This window comes from Vipera berus (assembly GCF_964194415.1).
Source record: "Vipera berus genome assembly, chromosome: 1".
NCBI classification, from domain to species: domain Eukaryota; kingdom Metazoa; phylum Chordata; class Lepidosauria; order Squamata; family Viperidae; genus Vipera; species Vipera berus.
Genome location: NC_138202.1, coordinates 75,470,752 through 75,498,671, shown reverse-complemented (window position 1 = coordinate 75,498,671; position 27,920 = coordinate 75,470,752). Strand labels below are relative to the sequence as shown.

At 40.5% G+C, this 27,920-nt stretch overlaps 1 protein-coding gene across 2 annotated transcripts in view; it reads right to left on the bottom strand.

The window, feature by feature from the left end:
• Positions 1-739: 739 nt before the first annotated feature.
• The window catches only part of SPI1 (Spi-1 proto-oncogene), a 41,376-nt gene continuing 14,195 nt past the window's right edge, over positions 740-27,920 (bottom strand). Inside the window, exons 2-6 of one of the 2 annotated variants that reach the window (XM_081339759.1) lie at positions 14,590-14,645; positions 12,410-12,503; positions 6,377-6,594; positions 4,047-4,197; positions 740-2,046 (exon numbers count right to left, since the gene is read on the bottom strand). In XM_081339759.1, the coding sequence (XP_081195885.1) occupies positions 1,730-2,046; positions 4,047-4,197; positions 6,377-6,594; positions 12,410-12,503; positions 14,590-14,613 (804 nt within the window). In that variant the 5' untranslated portion in view covers positions 14,614-14,645 and the 3' untranslated portion in view covers positions 740-1,729. The remainder of the gene's footprint in view (positions 2,047-4,046; positions 4,198-6,376; positions 6,595-12,409; positions 12,504-14,589; positions 14,646-27,920) is intronic. The other variant, XM_081339758.1, reaches the window with a different exon arrangement.

Below are 27,920 nucleotides of genomic sequence, written 5' to 3'. Positions count from 1 at the left end.
AGAAAACCACTTTGGAATTGAAATGAGAATTAAATCATACATTTTAAAACATGTGCAAACAAAAAAAATCCTCATTTTGCTTCCAAATTGCAGTTCTTTGTCTCATAACATTAGTTTGTTTTTCATGTTTATCATAAAATATGATACAAACTAAATTATAGCTTATTAAGTAACGGTGCTATAGGCATCACATGTAGTAGAAACATGTTCCAAAATTTCATTGTATCTATATAGTGAAGTTAAACAATTGTAATAAATACTTCAGAAAACTGAACATGAACTAAACAGCACAGGGACTCTTAATTTATTTACTGTAGAAAACTGGGGGAGTCTCCAGATTCTTCTTCATAAAAAATCAATAACTGCCAAGGAATTAAACCCCAAAAAAGATTTCTCAAAGCAAATCCTCTCCTCATAATAATTTAAGGGTAGATAGAAGCAACCTCTCTTGTTTTTGAAATGAACAGGGGAAATTCCACCCCAAAATTCCAAAAAATTGTGATGGAAGAGGTCTGTTCTCTTCATCTGGAACCCAACAAATAGGAGAAGAAAGAGACAAGATTCTGGGGATGGATTAATGCCATGATCTCAGTGCTTTGGGAATAGGATTGTGGCTTCCATAACAATTTCTTTTCTGGAAGAACATGGTACTTATTCAGGAAAGCCATACCTATGACTGTGGCTCCCTATGATGAATATGGCCAAGCTCAGTAATTTCAAGGCAGGGCAGATATATATAATCCTCTGAATTGAAAAAAGTTGTACTGAGACCACAGGGTGTACACCATATGCTTGTGACATTGCATGTGATAATGTAAGTGTATAACTCATTCATGGCTGAAACCCTTTATCTTAGTTAGCATTGGTATTCTTCTATACTTCCTATATGGTTCTCTTAACAGCAAAGAGGTCTCTAACTATGTTTTACAGAAGTGGTGTAAAATCTTTATATGAAGCATCAGCTTAGAAGATCAGAAGGAATAAATATTTCAATATCACTATTGGTGAAACAGTAACAGTTCATGCTGTTGTACATATTATTGCTTCTGTGCCCATGGAAATGGTGAAGCATGTATATCACAAGAAAGGTAGGGCCCATAGCTCAATGGTAATCACATGATTTTGATCAAGAAGACTCTTCACCCGGGGTTCTTTCTCCAACATCTCCATTAGGGCTTGGAGAGATCTATTTATAAGATGGCTCAAAAACAGCTACGATTATCTGGATTAATGTAGAAGATATGATTTCAGTATATCTGATTTTATTAAATATTTAATGTTAATAATACTTGCACAATAAGATATGTTTCCAAGGTCTGCAAATTTCTCTCTAGCCATGGAGAAATCTAGCAGAGTCTTTATTAATGCTAATTTAAAAGCTGTAAGGCTAAGGCAGTCTTTGAAGATCAACTAATACTGTCTGAGAAATAAAAACACTTCATTGGCTATGTGGTTTAATTACAGCACAATCAAATATTTTCTGAAAAGAACATACCTATACATTTCTTTCTCTTAAAAAAAATCCCTACTGTGTCCAGCTTGTTGTATAGATGCAGAAATAACTTGTAGGAATGTCAAAGCTGAAAAGGGAATTCGTACCAGAGAAGATGTTGATGAAAACCTCAGTAAGGTAAGAATGAGGGCCCGGAGATGTTACAGCAACTCGGTTGCTAGGTCCAACCCATATTTGTCTCTACAATTTGGCTTTTGGGGAATCCTGGACTCTCGTTCAGAGAGGAAAGCTTTTTCTATCACTGCTGCTCTTTCCCATCACTTCATCACTAAACTGATACGTGAGCTTCTTCTTCACTTTCTTGACCTCCCCAGTCTTCCCATAATTTCGCAATGCCCGTGCCATTTTCTGGTAGGTCATTTTCTTGCGATTTCCTTTCTGAATGCCCCAGCGGTGAGCCAGTGCTTCTTTGTGCTTAGAGGAGAACTGGAATGTGCCTTTTTCCTTATCCACCCACCAGATGCTATCCTTCATATCTCCGCTCCGAAGCAGGTCGAGAAGAAATTGGTACAATCGGATTTTCTTCTTACTACCTATATGAAGAAGTAGAAAAAGAAATGCATGAGGGACAGTAGGAATACCAGAAGCTTCTTTATATACAACTGACAGCAGTTCGTGATGAGTGCATTGTAATCAAGTGCTATTCTTGCCATACACTTCCAAACTAATGTAGGAATTCAAGCCAAGTCCCAAAATGCTAGAGAATTCCTGGAAGCCTGGCACTCAGACAAATCAGCTATCAACAAGCACATAGACATAAACAACAGCTACGTATCATTCAAAAGAGACAATCAAAAAGTCAAAGGAAACAAAAAGATCAGAACATCTCATCCCAGCAACCAACACTCAGATGAGCAGAGATTAACATCAGGATTAACATTAGAACAACAATCAAGAAGCAAACACACCTAAATCAAGGACCTGCCAAACAAGCTATCAGTAGACAACAGGCAGTCAAAGAACCATCAAGACTACTCCTACCAGCATGGACAGGGCAAGCCTCCAGTATATAAATGACAGCAAAACCCCACTCCCTTCTAGCACTGGTGATGTTATATAGTTTGCAAAATATCTGCAAGAAAGCAACCAAGCTCAGAGAATACTGAGGACTCCACAGAATATATAAATGCCTGGGTTTACTCATTGCACATAACCATAATGAAGTTTGATGTTGTCTTAGCATTATATGTAAATATAGTTATATTTTATAAACTATAGTTTATGGCATATGGGTAATCTTTTTCTGGCTGAGACTGCACCATTCCCATCTTTTCATCTTCTAAGGCCCATCACACATATGGCAACAATGCAGTGATGTCCACAGAGATGGCAGGGTCAGGTGTTTGGGATTTTGAGCTCTGATTTTATTAAAACTAGGAGTACCTATTTTCTAGCTATTTTATCAAATCTCTGGAAAAATATCACCACCACATTCTCAGTTACGCTGCTGTATTTTGTTAGGGTAATAGAGGGGTATCACCTGGGTGAGGTGATGGGTTCTCCAAGGACCATGAAAACAGGGTGGGAACCTGCAGGTTTCTCCTTAGGCTGCCAGCTGCAAAAGTCAGTATTGGGTTTCTCTCACAGTCCAAGCCAACATGGCCACAAATGTCAGTGCCCAGGTACTGGACAGGGAGGGGACATGCTCATAATGAGAAATGGAGCAGTTACTTGCCCTTGACAACATTTCCAGCTTTGACACTGAGATGTGAGAGATTATTCACATGGGAAGGTTCAGGAGAAGAGGGAAAATGGTACTAATAGTAGATCAACCAAAGACAACTTCAGTATGCATTCACAGCAAGCTGGGAGATAAGTAACCTTAAAATGATTTCTAATGTGGGAAGGTAACAGCATTCTATGCGCCTTTGGCGTCTAGTCATGCCGGCCACATGACCACGGAGACGTCCTCGGACAAGCGCTGGCTCTTCGGCTTTGAAACGGAGATGAGCACCGGCCCCTAGAGTCGGAAACAACTAGCACGCATGTGCGGGGGAACCTTTACCTTTACCTTTTAATGTGTCTTCAAACTGCCAGTAAGCAAAATGTGAGGATGAATATGCAATTTTCACTTCAAACTTAGATTAAAGAATTAAATGAAATGTTTTCTTTTTAATATGTATTTGATATGTGACCTGAAGGGGAAAACAATCAGAGCCATTACCAGATGAGCAAAGACCACAGTCAATGGGATTCTACCACTTGGTCAGAGAAAAAGAGGAAGTCCAAAGAAAAGCTGGTGCCAAACATTTCAGGAAGACCTGAAAAGGATTAGTCTTAATGGTAGGATGTGGAGACTGTAATTGCAAATCAAGAACTATGGAATACGCTTGTAGCTCAATGTGCTTAGCACAGGATTTAAAAAAAACCCCAAACAAACACAAGATAGCAATGAGAGAAAATTTAATAAGGGCAGAAAAGGACATTTCAGTTTTGAGATAGTAGAGTTATATGGGGAGAGAAGCAATGACAGAACAGGAAAGAAGAAAAAGGATAAAATACAGAATTCAGCTTCTGTGGTATAGTTGCTAACCTGATTCTCCATTCATAACCCCAGGAGTGGGTTCCCCAATGTCTGTCTCTCCATCTGATACTTCCAAGGGTGGACTCTGCCTCTCTAGATCTTCTTCATCAGAACTGCGCTGATGAGAGGGATAAACACACATTCGGGGCACAAAGGCAACCTGTTCAGAGATAGGAGCTTGTCAGATAAGTCATACAAGGGGAAGGTGTGCCAAGAAAGGAGATGGATATAGTAGCCTTTCTTTCAAACATCTCCTTCAAATTTGTGTCTGTGTTATCAGGTCATCTCACAGGAAGATGCAGAAGGACAGGCTACCATTGCAGGAAAAATCCAAATACATTGGTTAATTCTGTTTTTGTTTGTCATTAGGTTACAGAAGCAAAGCTCTGTGCTTCTTCACAAGTGCAGGAAATAAATGACAAATAGGCCTGAAGCAAGAGGGGTAAGAAGGGGCAAACTGAGAATATACAAAATGGCTCTTATTTTGTAACTCATTCTAGGAGTCAGACTGTGGATTTCTGAGGTTTTTCTGTTGATGTAGAAGTTGTTCCAAAATATCTCAGTAAGGAATGTGCAATTAAGTTGCTTCAGGGGTACAGTGATGGGTGGTTAATGATTCGGCAGATTAACTGGAGATGACTACAGTGGAACGGGCTGGGATTGAGTAACATTGTGTGTACACTTCCTGCTAACTCTTCAAGGGTAAAACTACTGACCTTAACCACAGAGTCACCTTGAGCGCTTTATAGTTAAACTGCAGCACAAATGGAGGCGTTAGATTGGCCACTAATGTTTAATCAGAGCAAATGTCCATCATATGAAACAGCTAAAGAAGATCCAGGGAAAGCAAGACTTTTATTTAAGGCTTTTAAAACATCCAGAGAAGAGTGTCTAAGCCACATTTTTTTTTACCACAGTGGAAGTTCAGTAACAGTTTGGAAGCTCCTCCAGTGGTGACATGCTGGAAGATATTGGGGGGAAGTGAAACATTTTCATTTATCCTAGTGAGATATCTCCATGAGTTTTGCATGGAGAATTAACTGTCCCTAGTATTAAACTGTTACACTTTGGGGAAGAATGAGAAGGAAAGAGATGACATGGTAAATCTCAATTTAAATGGATGATGGAATATATACCTAAAAACTCCATTCCATTCTTACTAATTTATTTTTTAAGTGTAGTTTTAAGTGTGGAACATCATGACCTCAGTCTTCTTGGGGTTGAGAGAAAAGGTACTTGGGAGACAATTCACCTCGAGAAGAAATCCAGTTTAAAATATCCCGTGACCTTTTGGTGCCATATAATGATCATTCAGAGGTTTGCAGCCCAGATATGGTATGCCTAGTTTGGGATTCTGCTAAGAAACCACCTTTACTTTTTTTTCTGATATTAAAGCAGAAAAATTGCTTCTGCCTATTCTTACCATTCAGATTGTCTAGGAATTAATGTTTTGCCTCTATTCTACTATTCCAAGTGCTGAGTTTGTGATATTAAGGCTATTTGTTGGAAAGTGGGCATTTTCTAAAGTGAACAAGAAATATATTAACTACAGTGAGTGGCTACAGCCACTTGGATACACCCAACCGTGGCTACTAAGAGTCATCATCCATGGTGCTTCTCTACACAGGCAACACAAGAGCAGGAATGAAGAAAAAAAATATATGGGTGATTTCTGTTCCCTCCTACATAGAAAAATGTCTGGCTTGATGTATGATGATGGGGATGGTAATATTTTAAATGAATTGGCTGCCCAATTCTAACTCCTTTACATTGCAAAGAAGGGAAGAAGACAAAGAATTAGCAGCTCTGGTCCTCTCTTTCATTCATGGTTACTGAGAATATCCCTCCTTGGGCTGGTAGCAGCTTCAGGAGAGTATTTTTTACTGCAACCCAGGCAGGGAATAGCACATTAAAAATAAACTGTTCCCTGGGTCTCACTCTGTTGGTTCCACCTACTATTTCTGGCTAAAAAAACACACAACAAAAGCTCCAAAACTGATAATAATATAACTTCAAATGATGTGTTTAACTGCATGGATAATTTAGCCTTTCTGATAACAGCCTGGAAAAGGTGTATCTGCTTTTTTTAAATATTAAACAAAAGTGATATAATCCTATGTATAATGCTTAGTTTCTTGTTCTCTTTAAAAGTCTTTTTGTGGTGGCATTAATTTGTCCTAGTTTTATTAAACTAAATGTTATAAAATAGGAATAATCCTTGTCTATTGAGTTATCTAATTTAGTTGTTCAGAACCTACTCCCCTTATAGTTTGCTATTACATTATGTTTGGGGTCTAGAAAAATATCTACATTTGAATTATCTGGGCTCAGATTTGTACCTGGTGGTTGTGGTTGAGTCCAAGATGTGTGACAGGAATCCCAGAGTCGAGAACATGCATCTGTTCTATCTCCATGTGCCGGTAGAGCTGCTGGAGCTGTGGTGGCTGTACACTTTGCAGCTCTGCAAAATGATTGTCTCCAAAGCTCTCAAATTCAGTGTGCAGATGGTGGGGATGATATTCCCAGTAGTGGTCTGATGGAGTTAAAAGCAGTTCACCTGGTAACACAGAATTAAGAAGAAGAAGAAAAAAACCCATGGTTGTTCATATCTGCACAACAGAGAGAGGATTGCTAAATCTACCAAGTTCATATTCACTCCATATCAAGATTAGATTCCATGTGGAATATATGGAATTTGAATTATGTTCTAATATCAGAATTCAACAGGACATTCAATAAGTTCCACTTGGGTAGTTCATTGTTTGTAGTTTATTATGATGTCTTTAGTAGCACCATGCTTGATTGGAGGGGAGGTGTTGGGGTGAGAATTCCTTGCCTGAGGAGTCATTGCTACTCTTTGCCTAATCGAAAAAGCTGGAGGAAATGAGTGGAGAAACTGCCTGGATCTAGAGGAAGAAAGAGCAATTTTGGGAATGAGGAGAAATGGACGTCTGAGTCTGATGGTGTAGATGCTATAAGCATATAAGCATAGCATATAAGCATAGCATCTACAGTAATAACTCCACATGGCAGCTATGTGCAGTGCTTAGAATTATTTCCTTATAGCACAGCTGTGCCAACTTGGTAGTATGTGAGTGGCATATAATCTTGAAACAAACTAGAATAACTATCGCCGCACAGTGATAGCATTTTAAACAATCTACACTCTGGCCATTTGTATGCATCGACATCTGGCTTATTATTATAATTTGGTATAGCATTATCCCAAACAGCTTCATGGGAAATGGATGCCATGCAAAAATGTCATTAGTACAAGAATCACAATCTGGCTGGTTGTGTTGATAAGTTACTTATGATTTCAGGAGCTACATAAAAATTAAAACACACTCCAGTTTTTTATGATATACAGTAGTTGATAATTGTCTCTGAATGAATTAAAAGTTCTGTTTATAAGACACAGTTTTTATCAGTATGTTGAGAAACAAAAACAAATAATCAAACAAACAATGGTTTTTCTCTGTGCCAATACATTTAATAGCCAGTTCTAAGTTTGTACTCAATTTCCCAAGATAGAATGGGGCAACACAGCTGTTTGGTTATCCCAATCACATCCAGACAGCTGCTTAAATTTCTGGCCTGTGTGTTTTAGAATCCCCACAGGCTTCAGTCCTATTCCTAATAAAATGTGATACTTGGTATCAAAAATGGAAAACTTTTCAGCAAACATGTGTTGTTCTAGGAACCCTCCCAAAAGATGGAAACAAAAATTGCCTCAAACTTGAAAAGACTGTCAACTTGTATGCGATTCTGATGATCCGAATTTGAAACCACATGAAATGTGGTAAACTTGCAAAATTTGAAACCTTTGAGAAATGGAAGTGTTAAAAATGTCTGAATGAATATACCAAAGCTGAAATCGTTCACACAAGAAGTAAAAACTGTTAACTGGTGATTAATCTCTCTTCCTCTATTTTGATGCAGCTGCATTCTTTCTAAAAAATAAAAGTAGACTTACAATCTGGATATCTTCTTTGCTCCCTCTTTATCACTGGGGAATAAGGTGGCCTTTACAATATAAGATTTGTAACCTTGTTATGCTGTTTCTTAGCTTCCATTTTAATCCCCTGTTAACTATCTCTTTGGATGATGGCAATCCATTGAATATTTGAAAATTAGGCAAAAACCTCTTTGTAGAATTTTATTTAGAAGGAAGACCAGGCCATTACTCTCTCACCTGACCCTTCTCTGAATCCATTTTAAACTGCTTCTTTTTGACCTTTAAAACTATTCCTAACTTGACATCTTGGTACTTGATGTTCTTGTGTTGATGAATCACCTGTTCCCCAGATGTATCTATGATGATCTGAAATAGACATCCAAGGTCCTTTGCCCAGTGTTCCTGATAAGTGATGTCCACAAATGACTTGCACAGATGAAGGGCTTTACCGCAAATGCCCTTCTCAAAGTATTGAATATTTGCACTCAAAATGTCTGAAGACTTATGTAATGTCTTTCTAGTGCAAGACAAATGTCTAAATTTTCTCCAGCTTTGTGTTTTTAACATTTTATTTTTCTGCTTTGTGGTTTGAACAAAATTTATGCTGTGGAGCTAAGTTCCTTTCCTGTCTCATTATAAAATCACCATTTAACTTTACAGGGATATTTTATTGAGTTTACTCTAATGCATTTTTTGTAGTTGTGAATATTTTATATTGAAAAATCTCCCAGAAAAGCACTCTATCTTTCTCTTCTTCTCTTATTGTCATTCCTGTAATGACACAACGAGCTGTTGTGAGCCAGCATTGTGATCTTATCTCTCTTCACTCTCCTTTGCTATGTGTGCTGTGGCCATTTGGTGCTCTATGGTACTAAAAAAAGTGAGATAAGACTGTCTACATCACAGTCTGGAGATGAGAAATGGCCAATGTCATGGGAATGATGTGAAACTGGGGTTGCCAGCAAAAGTGTAAATCACTAATGAAGAAAGACTGATGATCAAGACAAGCTGGAAAACGTTGATTACCAAATGTTTTATTGTCTGTTAAAGCTACTGTGGTGCTGCATTATTATAAAGTGTGGGGCTCTATATGGTTTCCTTTCAGAACCCAGCTCAACATTCTTATATGACTTCTAATATGGCTTCATGGGGGCCTTGAGAGCAATGTTACCCTATGGTTATCTTTAGAAGGATATGTGTTATTATGACAATGCTTAATTCAGACTTGGGTTCATGTAACTCAATATTCTTTCAGGTAGCAAATATTCACATTACCAAGATTCATATATTGTCTGTCCTACTCTTCCTATTTAGCTGAGATTTAGATTTCTTTTGTTCCTTTCTTCTATCTCTAAGAACATGAAGAATAAAACTACTAATAACAGGTTGTTCGGATGGCTGTATATTGAACTTCCAGGCTTTGAGATTATGGAACCCTTTTGCTTGTTTTGTTTTGGTCTTATTTTGAATGCTTTGCTCTTCCGGTCAGCTGTATCTTTTCTATGTTTTTATTTTAAAAAATCCTTCCTTCTCACTCCAGTGGGTGGGAAGTGGTCTTGGGCTGGGAATCCAAGGTTTCTGTGCATTATCTTAGCTGTTCCTAACACTGCACTCTTCCGGATGCAGAGTTCTGATGTTGTTCTTGGGTTCTCTTGGAGCCACTCTCCCAATTTAGGAATCATAGTCTCAGGTGCTCCTACCACCACGGAGGGTGGGGGGGGGACCACTTTGGCTTTTACTTTCCACATTCTCCCTAATTCTTCCTTCAGGTTCTGCCGCTTTTTTTCATTTGTGTGTATGTATAAATGTTAGAGCCAGTTTGGCTTAATGGTTAAAGCACCTGGCTAGAAATTGGGACACTGCAAGTTCTAGTGCTGCTTTAGGCCAAAGCCTTGGGCCAGTCATTTTCTCTCAGCCCTATGAAGGCAGCAATGGCAAACCACTTCTGAAAAACCTTGCCCAGAAGAGGCTTGCAGAGACTTGGCCAGGCAATCTCCAAGAATCAGACATGATTGAATGGAAGAAATAAATATAAATATAAAACTATATGTAAAAAAAATTGGGACTTCGGGGGCTATAAATTAAATTACATGAATGAATGTCCGGCCTGCAAAGTAGCCTAATTGCTGGGGACATGAGTGAGTGTGTGTTCTTTTGTCACTGTCTTGCTTATGAGCTTCAGAAGGCATCTGATGGCCCCTATAAGGGACTGGAAACTGAACAAGGCAGTCTTTGGTGTGATCCATTAGATTTCTGGAAAGGATAAAAACATTTTAAAAAATCACTAGGAGGCATGTGGCTTTTTTCATGTGGGAGCCATTTTGAAAACTGTCATGTGAAGTGAAAGAGGATGTGAGAGAATGGTTTGGTATGGAGACAAGGAGAATGCTTGCTTTAATGGCATGAAAATGTTAAAGGAAAGAGACAAGGCTGAGTTTGCTCAGATTCATTGCTAAAGTAAAGAGTGAAATAATGGACTCACTTTTTTTTTACCAATGCTGTAGAGAAGTGTTCCTACCATAAAGGGCTTTTTTTTCTTGATGTGTTACTAATAGATAATAATAGTAACCTTTGACTCACATATAACTGCTAGGTTGTGAACATAGTTCATCAGTCATTTTTATATTTATTCTAAGTTGTAGCACATTAATATAAGGAGGATTACCAAGACATAGTGTTTTTTTCTTGCCCCTTTTCTCCCTCTGTGTGTCTGACTTGTATTGGATATCATCCTCATGTTTATCTCTGTAATATTTTGCCAGCATTTCATATTGACAATAGAGAAGAGGAGAGATTCATTTGTAAGGAAAGGATGAAATATAAATGAAATGGAGTTCCTTAGAGAAGTACAGATTCCTGTGTCACTTCTCTCACCTTTTTATATAGAGATATCAAGTTCTTCCATACTGATCAGAAAATTAAAATTATATATTTTTAGTCTAATTCAAGTGTCTCATTTACACATACAAACATATTATTATATATGTTGTGAGGATGGAGATAATTAGAGGAAGATGTTTCTTCTGAAAGCTATGTTCTATGATGAAGTGTAAATATTTTAAATAAATATAAGTGCCTGCCATGAGAGGTAAGAGGTGGAAGTCACAAAAAACATGATCTTGCAATAAAAACCCCACCCCTTATATACTCGCATGTGACAGTGTGACATAATTTGGACAGGGCGAAACTTGCATTTTTTTCATTATGACACACATTTTGTCATTTTGTTGTGACTGGGGTTAGGAAAGGTTGCTTATGTAAATAAATACTTTCACTTTCTTTACAAAAGTGAATGAACATATATCCAGAACATTCCAGGGTGATAGTTTAAAGTCAAATGTACTTAATGTCAGATACATAAGACCAAAACAAGTAAGACATGACCTGCAATCATATATTGTGCTAAGCACAACATGCTTTTCCTTGATATCAGTTTAACATGTTGCAACTCAGTCACTATCCCTCATAAACTATAGTTTACAGATTAGCAACTGAACTCAGCCAAATAACCAGGTCAAGCAAACTGTAATTTCCTTACAGTTGGAGCAGTTATTTCTAAATCAGCTGGAATGGAAAAAAAAACAACCCATGATTTTCAATCCAATTCCTTTCTGTTAAATAGGGTCAGTGCTAAGCTAATTTTCAACACAACAGGAACTATAGAAATGTAAGCATTAGATAACCTTTGCCTTTTAATTATTATTTCTTGTTTGGTGATGAATTCAATATTATTCTTCAGGAGTTTCTGTAAAGTATTTTGGCAATTTAACTGTATGTCCGCTGGGCCTGCTTCAGATTTATTGTTGTGCCCATCTCCCTGGTTCCCAGTCATGGGGAACATCTTTAGTCTGCTTTCCCCAATTCCGTTACCTCCAAAGATACTTGCACAGAATGTTTACTTCCAACATGGTCAGCCAGGGCTTATATGAACCAGCCTGGCTAGAAATTTGGCTCTTGATCTTACAGTCAAACATGCAGAGCCTGTCCTCTGAACCACGTTCTCAATTCCACCTATGTTGCTGCTGCAGATATTCCTATCCTGTTTATCACAGTATCAGAAAATACTGTGCAAAATCTAGAAGAGTGATTTGGTATTATTTGTGCTTAACTGGGAAGTACTTATTTATTATTGCCACCTCTGGAAGAATCCAGGACCCAAATTTGGCTGGTATAATGAAATAGTTATCATTAACAGAACTTTCAGTCTTGCTATGATCTTTGAGATGCTGTTGTATCCACTAATAGTTTCAGAAAGGTAGTGTTTACATCATGCTAGGTCAAAGTGCTCTAAATCTATTGACTTTAAGTATTGGTCGCAAAAAATGTAGTTAAAAGCTGTACTCATTCATCATCCTTCTTTAACGATCATAAATCTATTTCTCTGGTATTCCCAGATTTTTGGCAATTTACTTACCACCATGACTGTCTGCCTCACTGTTAAGATACTGGTAACTATCATGAGATTGTCTGTAGAGGTCTGATTCATAAGATACCAGGTCTTCAGAGGGCTGTGTAAAGAAGAGTTTATTGTCACATATGAAAAACAAAGACCAATGTTCCCCTTTGTCCCCTGAAAACAAATAAGACATTAAAACATGAGGTTGATAGGTGTTTCCAGAAACTATACTTCAAATCACAAGAAAGTCTTTTAAAAAATTAGCAAAGATGGATTTGTTTTAATGTACAGTAGTCCTTTCATCTAGTCATGAAGCAGACAGGAATTGTTTTCTCCACTATTTAAAAACTGATCCTCAAGCATTTATGGCTGGCCATATTTCTTGGCTCTTCATTTCAGCTAGGCATGACATTCCAAAATAAAGTATCAATCATGGAAAACAACTGAATAAATTTAAAGAATTCTTCAACATTTAATTCTGCTCCAGTATTACTCCTGTCCCTCCAAGATTCATAATTCTGTTAAAAGATATACATAGATGGCAGTTTAGCTCTCTGGAATAGTCCCCAAGTCTTTAATAACAATATCGTTGTTAGAATTTTATAGCAGTATCATGTTCACTGGGTTTTTCTCTGGGAGATAGTCCAGATGCTGGTGAAAAGCTACAGAACTTTCTGCTCTCTCTGAATTGTTTCATTGTTCATTTCTGAACCCAACATGGGAATGAGGACAACAGGATTGTTTTTATTCTTGGTTTTGTTTTGGTTGATTATTAGTGTTTTGCATTGAAATAATGCCATTTTGCCATGAAATACACGGTATGATACAAGAGAAAAACAACCTTATCTGTGGCCTCTCATTTACCAGGAAATGCTTGGCTGCAAAATGGGTGGCTTTAATTGTTTTATCCTTCTTTAAAAAGTTGTAGCTGATAATCATTATTACAAAATATTACTTAGATAAATAGTTAGCTAAAGCCTCTGTCTGAGTCTGAGAAACCTCACTAGCATTGCACCTGACTGCCTACACTGGATAGGGGCTGAAGTTGTTTTGACTGTAAAAATGATAGCTACATCTCCGGTCTAAAGAAATATGGAGAAAAAGACATATGAATACAAAAGTATGGATCAGGAATGAAATATTTGTCACTGATACCTGCATTCTATACAAAAAGTAGATGAATAGCATGTGGCCATTCCAAAGGCATGGACTAGATGTGGTTCTACAGATTAGAATTTTAATACAAGATTTTGTACTAGGAGAAGAGCTGCAGGTTGTTTTAGGAGATTTTTTTTAACCCTGAAATTCTGCATAGAGATTTTCAAAATAAAATTTTAAAATAGCTTAACAATTAAAACACTAGCACACACTGGGAAGTTGTAACTTGAATGGTAACTTGAATGGCTGTAGGCAAAGGTTTTTCCATTTTTTTTTTGTATTTTCCATATTTCCCATGATGGAAATTTGGTTACCTATCCAGCAATAGTTTTTCTTTTGCTGCAAAGAGGTCCATCTGTTTACTTTATTCCTACTCATGGAGTAGCAAAGCTGATCTAGGATTCAGCCATATAAAGTAATCCAGCTATATTCCAAATAAAAGTTGCCAGGGGAGACATAGGGCTTTGACCCATTACGGTGCCATCTTTTTGTGGATGTAAGTGACCTGTGCTTGCAATTACTTATCTTGCCTGAAGAGACAAACTCAGGTTTCTCTTCTTGTAAAATATCAGCATGTAGCCCATTCTTAATATGCACAGCAGTAATCTGAGCAATGTCCTTTCACTAAGTTTATCATATATTTGTTGTTCCTTTTTTGAGACTTAAAGCTCTGGCTGGACAGGATTTTTATATATCTAAGAATGTCTGCTACAGCATGCAGACATAACCACTTCTCATTCTCTTCTTCCTTCACAGTCAGGTAACCTTTTCCACATTCTCTTGTTAGTTATGTGCCCCTTGCTAGTGCAGCCAATGTAGGTCTTTGACTTCCTTCCTTCCTTCCTTCCTTCCTTCCTTCCTTCCTTCCTTCCTTCCTTCCTTCCTTCCTTCCTTCCTTCCTTCCTTCCTTCCCCCTCCCTCCCTCCCATTCTAAAAGAAAGGAAAAGGCAGGGGGGAGTAAGCAGTTGGCTTTTAAGATTACTTTATTGATAAGAAATAAGCAATAATAGTTACTGAAAGGTAATGAGGGGGGCCAATACCATGACAACTCTTCGTCCCATCATGTCTTTTCTTCTATTTTGCAGTCTAGCTGGACCTAATTATATCAAACATAGTTGAGGTAACTGAGTTACGTTGAGGTAAGATGGCAGCCTATAAATTTTATAAATAAAATATAAACAAATATACAAAAAATAAACAACATCCAATGGCAAATGAAAGTCTGCATGTCTCAGCAAAGAATGCTGAGAAGAAAACAGGGGTAATGCTGTACCAGTCTACGTGGAATGGCTCAAAGGAGCATCAGTGTGAATCTGGTTAGCTGGAAGCTAAGAGGGAGAAAGAAAAGCTCAATGGAAGGCAGAGGGTGGCGACAGCTGCTGATCTACCTGCGACAATGCTGCAAAGGAGGGGAAAGACCTTCTGGCTAATGGATTCCTGATCTCATCATCAGGAATCTCCTCAGTCAAAGGCTTCCTACTCCAATTGCCTCTTTGCTCTCATAAATGTATTCTTTTGATCTTTGTCTTCCTAGCCAGAGGGATTTATTTTCATAAACAGTGCTTTCTAAAAGATTGTTTCCCCCCACCACAGAAATGTTATTTGTACTGTATGCATAAAAAAATGGTTTTAGTTTGAAACACTACTTCAGCCCCAGTAGTTTTCATTTATTATTGGAATGTATTGTCTGGTTTGAGCTGAAAGGACGACCGCTCCCAAAGTGCTCCCTATTGCTTCAGGCTCACTCAGCTCTTGTGGTGGAAGCAACCAGAGAAACTATAACTGATTCAATGAACCATATACTGCACGTCCTTAGAAATGTATGGCTTAATTTTTAAGACAAACATTATGCTAGTACACAGGTTACTAATGTCCTGTTTTGTTGAATCTGTCTTTTCAGACCTAAGGCACAGAATGTGTGCAGGACGAAAGAGGAGTAAAAATACATGAAGTATGTTTGTGTGGCAACTATGAATGGCACTATTATTATTATTATTATTATTATTATTATTATTATTATTATTATTATTATTATTATTATTATTATTATTATTATTATTATTATTATTATTATTATTTTAAAAAAAACTTTGTCTGGAATGCCCTCTTTTTAAAACCTAAATATGATACCTACTTTTATATCTCCCTGCCTGAACTGATGGAGACTCTTCTCTGAGAAGCCAGTAGCTGGACAACAACTGTTCACTTCTGCATTAATTCCTTACCAGCTCCAACAGTACAGCGTTTAATCAGTACTGGGTAGAAATTCCTTTGAAATCTACAGTCCTTTATTTGGAGAGTGACTTCTAATGGCTTATAATGTCCACCTCAGATGCACATTGAGAAAACAACATTTCCCAGAGAGCACTGAAGCTCCTAACTTGGCATCAAGCCAGTGGAAAAATGTCTTTCCCTCCACCAAGAGTTTGCAAAGCCAGTAGCTCTTATAAGTGGAACAGATCAAATTATGATTGACTCAGATATGCAGAGCTGTTCCTTAACTTTGGGAGAAACTGACTGTCTTATTTCCAGGCTACCCAATGCAATTTGTTCATCTCTGCCTTTGGAGATTTCTGGGGTTTCATTTCAAGCCTCTAAATTATTCCCTCTCTGAATTCTAATTAGTAAGAATAGTGCTAACATACCAATTGTTGCAGAAATTCACATAGAAAGCTAATGAAGTTGCTTGGGCTACAGTCACTTCCACTGTATTTAACATGTCAAAGAAGTAGCCTGAAGCACTGATCATGGCTTATATAAGTGGCTTATATAAGCCACTTAAAATGCCTCAAAGGTTCTGTTCAGGATAGAAAGGAGAAGCTGGGTGCTACAAGCAGACAGCAGCTGTGAATAAATCATGAATAAGCAAATGCTTAAATGAGCAGCTCTGATCTGGAAAGGATGTGTATTCATTTGGGTAAGGTCATTTAGGAAAAGTCCTTTGAAAGATGACAGAAGTGGCTGTAATCACCACTGTCCATGTACTGGGCTAAGAAGGTGGAAAATGCCTGGATAAATTCAACAGATACTCCTCATTCCCTCTCAAGTTTTTGAAAGAGAAATCCATGTATGTTGGTAATATCTTCTCTGAAATAGACTAATTCTCAACAATCTGAGGAAGTTCTGCTTAAACTTTGGCAGCAGCAGATGCATTACAAAGCAATATCCACTGTTGTTGGATGATAGTATCATAATGTATCCAGAAATATGGTCCAGGAAAACCTTTCCTTGTGTGAGCTCTGAATGGGAATATCAGGACCCACCCCAAACCACGTCTTAGGAAGACAAAACTCTTAGAGCCAAATCTAGTCCAAAAGGAATCTTTACTATGACATGCTTGGTTGTAGGAATACAAGACAGGACTTAATATTGTTCTACAAACTAAAACCTTATAAAGAGTTCCCGGTTCAACCCCCCCTTAACCCCATTTTCTCAGTCCCCCATCATTTACCTCGTATCATCCCTCTCGTGGGAAAAGGAACTTAGGACCCTAACCCTCCCTTTTGTTCCCCCAATTCAAAAGGCTTCTCTTTTCCTTTGAAATACCTAATACAGGCTCAATACACATTCGTTCCCTCCTCCTCGGGAGATGGCAGAATCCAGGAACAACGTTTTAAACATACATTTATGAATATGATATAAATGGATTCTGACAGGGATATTGCTTGCTTTCTGTGACTTGTTTACTGCCATGAAGCTTAAATATCTCACTGAATATGACCTGTGTTTTTAGCATCCACAGCTGTCTGAAAGCAATAAGCATTGTGGTGGAAAAAAACTAAACCACCAAATGGATTGAATGATTCATCTCTGGGAAATCTGTAGTATCAATTAGATTCTTCCTTGAATCATGGTCTACACTTTACTTCTACTACTTCCATTGACCCTGGCAATCTTTATAAATACCTTGCAGACAGTCATTAGCACTTCCAAGGAACATAGTTGCAGCAAGAGCAGTAGTGGAGGCTCTACAAATAATTATAAAAGCTATATATGAGTCATTAGAAGCCTGATGCTTCCAGAATCAGACTGAATGTGTGACTCTGGAGATAAAGAGTCTTGTCTTTCCTTGCATTTAAAAGCCTTCACACCAAGCTACAGAAGACTTTGTCAGACATTTGAACAGTTTACAACTGAAGAGAAAGCTGTGTATAACTCGGAGTCACTTTGGATAGTGAGATGGGTGACATATTAATTTAATTCCTTTTGCCTTTGCTAAGTGGACATATAAGGATTGTGTATTGGAAAGAGACCCTCCCCGTTCCACAGTTCTGGATAGACATTAACATATTTGCATTTGTGTATAAGGCAGATAGAAATAAACAAACAAAAAAGAGTTTTCCCTGTATGTAGCCAACAATAGTCATAGAACGTCCTGTTCTTTGTTTAGGTTTTCACCAAATCCTTAGAAATGTTATGCCAAAGAAATACTGTAGAACAATCCCCTTCCATTACTCCAAGTGGGGTTTTCTTGCTATCAGATTTTTATATATATATCCTAAAGTAATTTAAAAGGCCAAATTGAATATACATAGAAGAGGAAAAAATATCTAATATGTCTATATCACTACAATCCTATGAAGGCAACTTAAGATATCTCCATTGAAATAAAAATATCTTATCTGAGATCACTTTCACATCACATTAATGTGGAAACAGAACTGGGCTTCAATATAACTCAGATATTATTTAGATAAGATAACCTTCATTGTCATTTTTTACTGTGGGCACACTGGCACAGATTAAAAGTGAAATTCTGTTAACTGCTCTCAAAAGTATCTTTCGTGCATACATACATACATATATATATATATATATATATATATATATATATATATATATATATATATATATATATATATATATATATATATATATATATATATATATACATACACATACATATATACACGAAAACCTCAGAAAACACACACACACACACACACACATATATATATATGTTTTCTGAGGTTTTCGCGGGTGTTCGTATGTGGATCTTTGGTTATTCGGGTTTTTCCCCGTGTAGAACTAAAGGTGTAGGGGCGACGTTTCGACGGAATCCCATCCGTCATCCTCAGGCTGGTGGCTTCTGCTTCCTTCTTCTGGGAGAAGCATGTGGCTGTTTGTTCCTCTTTTTTAAACTGCCAGAGGGGGTGTGTTCTGTGGGTGGAGGTGTGCTCTGATTGGGTGGGGGAGTAAGTGTGTTCGGCTTCGTGTTTGTGGTGGTGCTATGTTTTTATAGTGGGTGTCAGTTTGCTTATTGTGTGGTTTGGAGGGGTTTAAAGTGGCTGATGTTGCAGCTGTAGTTAGGTTTCTGTTTTGTGGTTGTGCGTCGTTATCATTGTGGGTTCGGATTTGCTTTTTGAATGGTTGTGTGGTGGTGGTGTCATGTGATGTTATCATGAGTTTGGGTCTGGTATCATTCTTGGTGGTTGGGACTCGTTTGTCAATCAAGGTGGGTTTCCAAATGGCTGGTAGGCGAGAGGTATCATCTCGTTTGTTCATGCTGTGGGGGCGTTTTTCTATCTCAATGGCTTCTCTGATTATTCTGTTGTTAAAATGTTCAATTTTGGCGATAGTTTTGGTTTTTTTAAAATCAATTTCATGTCCCGTGGCTTCAAAGTGTTGGGCCAGGGATGAAGTTTGTTCTCCCTTTCTGAGTGAGTTTTTGTGCTCTTCAATGCGTGCACTTATTCTTCTGTTGGTCTGTCCGATGTATGTGGTGGGGCAGGTGGTGCATGGGATTTCGTATACTCCTTGGTTTTCTAACCCAATTATGTCTTTGGGGTTTCTTAGGATGGTGGATATTTTTCTGTCTGTGTAGAATGCTGTTTTGATGTTGTGTTTTTCGAGGATCTTGCTGATTCTGTCTGTGGTCCCTTTTAAGTATGGGAGGAGGGCTTTGCCATTTTCTTGTTCTCTGTCTTGGGTTTTTGTGGGTGTCTCTCTTCGGATTAAGTTGGTAATCGTGTTTCTTTGGAATCCATTGGCTGTTAGTACATTAGTGAGAGTGTGTAGTTCAGTTTTTAGGTGTTGTTCGTCAGCTAGGTGTTTTGTTCTGGAGATGAGTGTCTTGGCTACGGAGTTGATCTGTGCTGGGTGGTGGTGTGAGAGTGCGTTCAGATAGCGGTTTGTGTGTGTTTTTTTATGGTAGATAGTGTGTCCTAGGGAGCCGTTGGATTTCTTGTAGACTAAGACATCAAGGAAGGGAAGTTGATTGTTAGCTTCTGTTTCCATGGTGAATTGTATTTTGGGGTGTAGGCTATTGAGGTGTGTGAGGAAGTCATCCAGTTTTTCTTTGCCGTGTGGCCAGATTACGAAGGTGTCATCTACGTATCTGAGCCAGAGTTTGGGTTTGTGGTTGGATTTTTCTAGAGCGAGGGTTTCAAAGTGTTCCATGTAGAGGTTTGCAATGACAGGTGAAAGGGGTGATCCCATAGGTGCTCCTTCCATTTGTTTGTATCTTTGTCCATTGTAGATGAAGTATGTGTTAGATAGGCAGTGGTTGGTCAGATCTAGGATGTGTTTTGGGGGGTTGTATTTATTTCGGATAGCTGTCAAGGCTTCTTTGATTGGCACTTGGGTGAAGAGGGATACGACATCGAAGCTCACAAGTAGGTCACAGGGCTGTAAGTTTAGTTTACTTATGATCTCTATGAATTGGAATGAGTTTTGTACGTGTGAGGTGATGGAATTTGCGTAAGGCTGTAGTTGTTTGGCAAGAAATTTGGCTAGATTTTGTAGAGGTGAGCCTATGGAGCTGACTATGGGTCTGAGTGGGGTTCCTTCTTTGTGTATCTTGGGCAGACCATAGAGCTTAGGACATCTGGATGATTTTTCTCTGGGAATGATTGTTTGCTGGATCTCTTCACTGATGGGGGTGGCTTTTATTTTGGATTTTGTGGTTTTTTCCAGGTAGGTGGTGGGATCTGTCTTGAGGAGTTTGTATGTGGAGTCTCGGAGTAGGTTGGATAATTTGGTATGGTAGTCAGATGAGTTCATTACCACCGTGGCGTTGCCTTTGTCTGCTGGCAGAATGATTATGCTGGTGTCTTTTTTTAGGTTAAGTAGTGCTGTCTGTTCCTCTTTGGGTAAGTTGCTTTTGGGTGGTTTGCTGGTGCAGAGGATGTTGGTAACTTTGAGTCTGATTTTGTTGGCGTCGTCAGGGTTAATTTTGGTCAGGCTGGATTCGACTCTGCATATAATGGTTTTAATACATATAATTTTAATACATATATATTCTTAAAATATAGTTTATCTTCCATTACAATGCACTTCTACTTTCACAGAAAGGAACTCTAAGATTTTTTAAAATTTCTGATTATAGTTGGAAGTGGGTTTTATTTTGCTTCTGTAGTTCATTCAAAATTCAGTGTTAGATATCTTCTTGTTGTTGTTAGCTGCAAAGTCGTGTCTGACTCATCGCGACCCCATGGACAACGTTCCTCCAGGCCTTCCTGTCCTCTACCATCTTCTGGAGTCCATTTAAGCTCACGCCTACTGCTTCAGTGACTCCATCCAGCCACCTCATTCTCTGTCGTTCTCTTCTTCTCTTCCCCTCAACCTTTCCCAGTATTAGGCTCTTCTCCAGTGAGTCCTTCCTTCTCATCAGGTGGCCAAAGTATTTAATTTAATTTAATTTTAATTTATTATCATTTCTATACCGCCCTTCTCCCGAAGGACTCAGGGCGGTGTACAGGGCAAGAATAAAACACAGAAATTTACAAAAATTAAAAGATAATTAAATGCATGCCCGATTAAAATACAATTGATACATAGTAAAAACCCCAATAAAAATGATAAAAAAACCCACCAATCTCCCCTCAGGCCAGGCCGGCTTGCTCAAACAAGTATGTTTTCAGATCGCGGCGAAAGGAGCGCAGATCGGGCGCCGTCCGGAGCTCAACCGGTAACTGGTTCCACAGCTCCGGGGCGCCCACAGAGAAGGATCTCCCCCTGGGGGCCACCAGACGGCATTCTCTGACCGGTGGCACCCTGAGGAGGCCCTCTCTGTGGGAACGCACAGGGCGCAGGGAGCTTGATGCCGGCAGCAGATGTTCCCTGAGGTACTCCGGCCCCATGCCATGGAGGGCTTTGAACACCATTACTAGCACCTTGAATCTCACCCGGAAGACAACTGGCAACCAATGCAGCTCACGGAGCAGAGGTGTCACGTGGGAGTATCGGGAGACTCCCAACACAACTCTCGCGGCTGCATTCTGTACCAGTTGGAGCCTCCGGGTGGTCCTCAAGGGAAGCCCCATGTAGAGAGCGTTGCAGTAGTCTAGACGAGAGGTCACGAGCGCGTGAGTGACCGTGCATAAATCATCCCGGCTTAGATAGGGCCGCAACTGGCGCACCAGGTGAACCTGGGCGAAAGCCCCCCTAGTCACGGCCACCATGTGATCTTCCAAGGTAAGCCGCGAATCTAGGAGGACTCCCAAGTTGCGAGCCCTATCTACGGGGGGTAATAATTCACCCCCCATAGAAAGAGATGGAATATCCGAATAGACCCGGGATGAAGGTATGCAAAGCCACTCGGTCTTGTCGGGGTTGAGTTGAAGTCTGTTCCTCCCCATCCAGACCCGAACCGCCTCCAGGCAACGGGACATCACGTTGAGGGCATCACTGGGGTGGTTTGGGGTAGAAAGAAAAAGTTGGGTATCATCAGCGTACCCAACTCCAAAGCCACGAATGATCTCACCCAGCGGTTTCATATAGATGTTGAACAGGAGAGGCGAGAGGACCGACCCCTGAGGAACCCCACAAATGAGAGACCTCGCGGTCGACCTCTGCCCTCCTGTCAACACCGACTGCGAGCGTCCCTGGAGATAGGAGGAGAACCACTGTAAAACTGTGCCTCCCACTCCCAATCCCCTGAGACGCCGCAGCAGGATACCATGGTCGATGGTATCGAAAGCCGCTGAGAGGTCTAATAGGACTAGAACAGAGGAATGACCCCTGTCCCGAGCCCTCCAGAGATCATTCACCAGCGCGACCAATGCCGTCTCTGTGCTGTGCCCGGGCCTGAAACCCGATTGGTACGGGTCTAGATAATCCGCTTCATCCAGGACCAAAGAGAGCTGATGCGCCACCACACTCTCAACAACCTTCGCAAGAAAGCGAAGGTTGGAGACCGGACGAAAGTTGTTCAATACAGCTGGGTCCAAGGCAGGCTTCTTGAGGAGGGGCCTCACCACCGCCTCTTTCAAGATGGCAGGGAAGCTATCCTCACTCAAAGAAGCTGATATAACTGCCTGGAACCAGCCTTGTGTCCTCTCCCGGGCTACATAAACCAGCCAGGAAGGGCACGGGTCCAATAAACATGTGGTGGAGCTCAGTCTCCCCATAATCCTGTCCACTTCCTCCGGAGTCACAGAATCAAACTCCTCCCAAGTGATATCGACAAGACCACCCGCGTCCTGATCGCCAGACTCTGCCCAGTCGGAGTCCAGACCGGTCCGAATCCGAGTGATTTTGTCCGACAGATAATTGTTAAACTCCTCGGCACGACCCTGCAAGGGTTCCTCCCTCACCTCCTGATTAAGGAGGGAGCGAGTCACCCTAAACAGAGCGGCCGGGCGATTATCTGCGGACGCGATAAGGGTAGCGAAGTGATTGGACCTCGCCACCCTTATCGCAGCGAGATAAGACCTAATATGGGTTCTTAGTCGCAATCGGTCGGATTCGGATCGGCTGGACCTCCAACCGCTCTCTAGGCCCCGTCTCCGGCGCTTCATCTCCCGGAGCTCCGCGGAGAACCATGGAGCTCGACGGGATCTGCATCGGGTCAGGGGCCGCAAGGGTACAACTCGGTCAAGAGCCTCAGTGGCTGCCCTTTCCCAAGCTTCCACTAAGGCATCTGCCGAGCTGTGAGTGGGGGAGGCAGGTGGGGACCCCAGCGCTGCCTGGAATCTCGCGGAATCCATTAAGCGTCTGGGGCGGTACCATCTAACTGGTTCCACACACCCACGGCGTTGAGTTTTAGCTTCAGGATCTGGCCTTCTAAAGAGCAGTCAGGGTTGATCTCCTCTAGGACTGAACGGTTTGATCGCCTTGCAGTCCAAGGGATTCACAGGAGTCTTCTCCAGCACCATAGTTCAAAGGCCTCAATTCTTTGGCGCTCAGCCTTTCTGATGGTCCAACTTTCACAGCCATACATTGCAACTGGGAAGACCATAGCCTTGACTATACGCACTTTTGTTGACAGGGTGATGTCTCAGCTTTTTAGTGTGCTGTCTAGATTTGCCATGGCTTTCCTCCCCAGGAACAAGCATCTTTTACTTTCTTGGCTACAGTCCCCATCTGCAGTGATCTTGGAGCTCAGGAAAATAAAATCTGTCACTACCTCCATTTCTTCCCCATCTATTTGCCATAAATTGAGAGGGCTGGATGCCATGATCTTGGTTTTCTTAATGTTAAGTTTCAACCCAAGTTTTGCACTCTCCTTCTTCACCCGCAACAAGAGGCTCTTTAGTTCTTCTTCACTTTCTGCCATTAGAGTGGTATCATCTGCATATCTTAGGTTGTTGATGTTTCTTCCGGCAATCTTAATTCCAACTTTTGATTCATCTAGCCCTGCCTTTCTCATGATGTGCTCTGCATATAAGTTAAATAGGCAAGGCGACAGTATACAGCCTTGCCGGACTCCTTTCCCAATTTTGAACCAATCAGTGGTTCCGTGTCCAGTTCTCACTGTTGCTTCTTGACCCGCAAATAGGTTTCTCAAGAGACAAATAAGATGGTCTGGTATGCCCATCTCTTTAAGAACTTGCCACAGTTTGTTATGATCCATACAATCAAAGGCTTTAGCATAGTCAATGAAGCAGAAGTAGATGTCTTTCTGGAACTCTCTAGCTTTCTCCATGATCCAACATATGTTGGCAATTTGATCTCTAGTTCCTCTGCCTCTTAGAAATCCTGCCTGTACTTCTGGTAGTTCTCGGTCCACATACTGCTGGAGTCTAGCTTGTAGGATTTTAAGCATAACTTTACTAGCATGAGAAATGAGTGCAATGGTGCTGTAGTTTGAACATTCTTTGGCACTGCCTTTCTTTGGAATTGGAATGTAAACTGATCTTTTCCAATCCTGTGGCCACTGTTGAGTTTTCCAAATTTGCTGGCAAATTGAGTGTAGCACTTTTAGTGCATCATCTTTTAAGATTTTGAATAGCTCAGCTGGAATACTGTCACCTCCACTAGCTTTGTTGTTGCTCAGCTTTTCTAAGGCCCACTTCACTTCACAATCTAGGATGTCTGGCTCGAGGTCAGTGACCACCTCATTGTGATTATCAGGGACATTAAGCTCATTCTTGTATAGTTCTTCTGTGTAATTTTGCCACCTCTTCTTAATCTCTTCTGCCTCTGTTAGGTCCCTGCCATTTTGGTCCTTTATCATGCCCATTTTTGCATGAAACGTTCCCTTCATCTCTCCAATTTTCTATAAAAGATCTCTGGTGCTCCCTATTCTATTGTTTTCTTCTATTTCTTTGCACTGTTCATTTAAGAAGGCATTCTTATCTCTTCTAGCTATTCTCTGGAATTCTGCATTCAATTGGGCGTATCTTTCTTTTTCTCCCTTGCCTTTCGCTTCCCTCCTTTCCTCAGCTATTTGCAAAGCTTCCTCAGACAGCCATTTTGCTTTCTTGCATTTCTTTTTCTTTGGGATGGTTTTGGTTGCTACCTGTTGTACAATGTTGCGAACCTCTGTCCATAGTTCTTCAGGCACTCTGTCTATCAGATCTAATTCCTTAAATCTATTTGTCACCTCTACTGTATATTCAACAGGGATATGATTAGATATCCCTGTTAGATATCTTACTTGATATCTAACAGTTAGATATCTTACTTGACCTGTAAATCCTATTATCAAAGAAATGAAATGCAATCCACAGGCCATGCATTGTGAATTACAGTATGTATACCTGCCAAGCTGGGACTTCAAGAAGAGGCATTATGAAGCACCTGAAAGACTATGATGTGTTAGGTGATGGCATCTCTTTTCGTAGTTCAGATATTTTTGTAGACTTGCTGTCAAATACATTGCTTAGATGATGATCTTAATTATGCACCAAGGCTTCTGATGAGTAGAAATAAATCCAAAACACCTGAGTTGGTGTTTTGGTGGAGATGAGAGCCTTGTTGATTAAACAATATTGGAGCCAGGGCCTGCATTAAGTTCTGCATAAAGTTCAGTTTCATGGTCAGGGAACTTCCATTTCAAGGCAGTGTCTCTCTCTGAAATTGATAGGCCATGAACAAATACACATACAGACTAGACCAGATAATTCCAGCTGGTCTGTTGCTAATTACCGGTACTTCACATCCACCTTCTCCTTGTTCCATTTACTAAGCTACCACAGAAATGAGAAGAATTGAAAAATGGAAGATGGAGAACAAATCTACAGTCAAAATAACCTCATTGATCTCAGATTATTTTATACTGGAATCAGAAGGAATGGAAGATAGAAAAGCCAGTTTCCAGACAATGCCCTTAATCTGAAAACATTGAAGCATTTTTTTAATCCTTAAAAGATGAGTGGAAGCCATAGAAACTGAAACCATTTTTAGTAAGTTTTTGGGTCCCTTTTGATTTTGGAGAGCAACTAAATTGATAAGTGATCTGAAAGGAAAAACCTCTGAGGAATAGTTGAATGTGTCAAGTATGCTTAGCCTGAAGAAGGAGAGAGTGTTAAAACTACACAATAGATTTCTTCCAAATATCTGAAGGCTTTTTGCGTAAGAAAATGGGGCAGAAATCTTCAAAGTTGTTCCAAAAGACAGGACACAAAATAATCAGAAGCTGATTGCCATCTGTCAGGATGCTGTTAAGAAAGAATTGCACTGCTCAGAGGGATGGATTAGATGGTTTCCAAGCTACCTTTCAGTTCCTCCATAATGCTATGATGTCCTGATTTTTACTGAGCATATGGACCAAATTCCAAAATAGACTGTTCCAACCTAGAGTCCTTTTTACTGTTAGCCTGACAGATTTATTTATTTATTTATTTATTGATGGGATTTATATCCCGCCCTATCTCCCGAAGGACTCAGGGCGGCTAACAGCAAAACATATAATAAGTACCGAGATCAAGATAGAAATAAAATTGAGAACATCTGTGCAATAAATTAAATTAGAGAATTTAAGAGATAAATTAAAAATACTAAATATAAATTAAATAAAATGCCTGTCAGTCTAGGTCGGCCTGGTGGAACAGGAGTGTTTTGAGGCCGCGGCGAAAGGATTGGAGGTTTTGGGCCATCCGAAGCTCAGGGGGGAGCTGATTCCATAGGGCTGGCGCTCCCACAGAGAAGGCCCTCCCCCTGGGGGTCGCCAGTCGACATTGCCTAGCTGACGGTACCCTGAGGAGGCCCTCTCTGTGCGAGCGTACTGGACGATGGGGATTTGTTCCCGGCAGCAGATGGTCCTGCAAGTATCCCGGACCTAAGCCATGTAGGGCTTTAAAGGTAAGTACCAGCACCTTAAATCTCACCCGGAGGGCAACTGGTAGCCAATGCAGCTCACGCAGGAGTGGTGTAATATGGGAGTATCGGGGAGCTCCCATCACAACCCGTGCAGCTGCATTCTGCACCAGCTGAAGCCTCCGGGTGGTCTTCAAGGGCAGCCCCATGTAGAGAGCATTACAGTAATCAATACGGGAGGTAACGAGTGCGTGGGTGACTGTACGTAGGGCATCTCGGTCCAAAAAGGGGCGCAACTGGTATATAAGACGAATCTGTGCAAATGCCCCCCTAGCCACGGCTCCAATATGATCTTCAAAACTGAGTCGTGAATCTAGGAGGACGCCCAGATTGCGTGCTCTATCAATGGGAGGTAACATCTCTCCTCCAATAGTCAGAGATGGAACCTCTTGGACTAAACGAGATGACGGTATGTACAGCCACTCAGTCTTGGCCGGGTTAAGTCTGTACCGCTTCCAGGCAACGGGACATCACATCGAGGGCATCACTGGGTTGTTTTGGGGTGGAGATGAATAGCTGGGTATCATCAGCATATTGATGATATTTCACCCCGAAGCTACGGATGATCTCTCCCAGCGGCTTCATATAGATGTTGAACAGGAGGGGTGAGAGCACCGAACCCTGAGGCACTCCACACTTAAGAGGCCTAGGGCTTGACCTCTGCCCTCCTGCCAACACCGTCTGCGAACGGTCCGAGAGGTAGGAGGAGAACCACCACAAAACGGTGCCTCCCACTCCCAGCCCCTCAAGACGACGCAGTAAGATACCATGGTCGATGGTATCAAAGGTTGCTGATAGATCTAATAGGACCAGGACAGAGGAATAACCTCTATCTCGGGCCCGCCAGAGATCATTCACCAGCGCGACCAATGCCGTCTCCGTGCTGTGC